This window comes from Rhinopithecus bieti, unplaced genomic scaffold, assembly GCF_001698545.2.
Source record: "Rhinopithecus bieti isolate Rb0 unplaced genomic scaffold, ASM169854v2 scaffold_11744, whole genome shotgun sequence".
In the NCBI taxonomy this organism is placed as follows: Eukaryota; Metazoa; Chordata; class Mammalia; order Primates; family Cercopithecidae; genus Rhinopithecus; species Rhinopithecus bieti.
Window position 1 is genome coordinate 852268 of NW_016807094.1, and position 1924 is coordinate 854191.

Below are 1924 nucleotides of genomic sequence, written 5' to 3' on the forward strand. Positions count from 1 at the left end.
ATAATCATATATTTATTAGCTCACATAGTTACCATTTCCTTTTTATTTTTGTGGTGTGAACACTTAAGATCCACTTTCTCAGCAAATTTCAGGTATACAATAAAGTATTTTAAACTATATCCACATTAAAGTGCACCAGATCTGAGAACTTATTCATCTTATATAACTGATGTTGGTCATGAAAATGTGCTAGTTCTTCGTCTCCTTTACCCCATCACCCAGTGACTATCCCAATCAGTGGCTTTTCTCTCTTTCTGGAATCTTCAGAGCATTCCAGATATACAGTCTCAAAAGATGGCATCTGTATTTTATAAGGAATAACTTAAGTTCCTTTTGTTTTGTCAATATGTATTCAGGAGAAGAAGAAGGAGGCCATATAAGAATGGAAACATTACCTGCAAATACAGGAGATTATTCTTCCATTGTTAAGTCACCTTAACTGCATGTCTTGCTAATGCTAAGTCCCAATGTAATTTGTATTTTAATGAGAGTTACATGTAAGTGCTCTTGGACAGGAAGAGAAGACCCAACCTTGAATCTGAGTCTGTCCATTTGTAGCTAAATAACATCACACATTAAAATTTTCTCAGCTGGAAAGTGGAGGTAATAAAACATGACTGTCTGTTTTCAGAATCAAATTAGGTAACATGTATGGTATGCAATATGTGTGTAAATCCCATATCAGGAATGGTGTAAAATAAAAAATAAAAAAAAAAAAAAACATGTGAGATGCAGGATAGTTTTGAGTTTATTAAGAAACATAAAGGTAAGAGTCCCTGTTTCTAGGGAGATAACCCAAAATGATCATGAAAGGAATAAGGATACAAAAACCATGGGGAGGACATTGAAAATGAAAACATGACTGTGAAGACTATTGATCAGTTGCAAAACCTAAGTTTCTTAGAGAAACAGAATTAAGCTCTTGACTTTAGAGTCAAGTTGAGACCATGACTCCAAATTGCAAATACATGAAGGTGGCACATGATCCACAAGGTGTAAAGAAAAAGAGAATCAGGATGAAGTACTCTACCCTCGCTTAAGCTGATTCACAAAATGTTAAACATGCAGAGAAGTCACAAAAATTAGGGTGAGCAAAGTTCACCCTAAGTTCACTTTGTTGGTTGTCATCGAAATTTGAAAGTAAATTTGTCCTCCAAAAGATAAATCTGTTGCCAGAGGGTTATTGTATGGGGATGATGGTCCTCTGTGGAATTGATCAGCAGCAAACAGGCTGGCAGCAACTGCTCACACAGGTGGGCTGGAAGCAAGTGGTCCTGCAGCAGGTGGTCTCACAGCAGGCTGGGCGGCAGCAGGGCTGGCAGCAGCTGGAGCCACAGCTCTGGTTTAGGCAACCAGGCAGGCAGACACATGTGGGGTGGTAGCAGGTTCTTCTGCAGTAGACAGGTGCACAGGAGCTGGGCTGGCAGCAGCTGGACCCACAGCTGGTTTGGCCACAGCAGCTGGACCCACAGCAGGTGGGCTGGCAGCAGGGTGTGCTGCAGCAGGAAGGCTGGCAGCAGCTGGTCACACAGGTGGGCTGGCAGCAGGTGTTTTGACAGCAAGTTGGGCGGCAGCAAGGCTGGCAGCAGCTGGACACACAGCAGGAGGGCTGGCAGCAGGGTGTGCTGCTGCAGGTGGTCACAGTGGTAGGCTGCCAGCAGGTGGTCCTGCAGCACGTAGGCTGGCAGCAAGGGGAGCAACAGTGGGTCATGGTGTCAGGGGTGGAGGGTGGGTTTCTGTTCAGATGTGGGTTTCCCAGAATGTGATGACTCCTTGCAATCTTGACCTTTTATACACCTGGCCTCCAAAGTTTCCACCAATCAGCAGGACTTTTCCTTGTTGCTGTTTACATTGTTTTCTATAGTCAGTTTGGGACTGTCAAGGGGGAAGTTGTTTCCTAAAGATTATGAATCTTTTGAAAGTA

General features: G+C 43.2%; 1 protein-coding gene across 1 annotated transcript; it reads right to left on the reverse strand.

The window, feature by feature from the left end:
- Positions 1–1216: 1216 nt before the first annotated feature.
- On the reverse strand, positions 1217–1711 carry KRTAP9-7 (keratin associated protein 9-7). Its single transcript, XM_017880183.1, has one exon. It carries the CDS (start codon positions 1709–1711, stop codon positions 1217–1219), a length of 495 nt encoding a protein of 164 aa, XP_017735672.1.
- Between the last annotated feature and the right edge of the window lie 213 nt (positions 1712–1924).

What these genes read in the sequence shown, in the direction of transcription:
- KRTAP9-7 (XM_017880183.1), bottom strand. Translation starts at nt 1,711, where the DNA reads ATGACCCACTGTTGCTCCCCTTGCTGCCAGCCTACGTGCTGCAGGACC.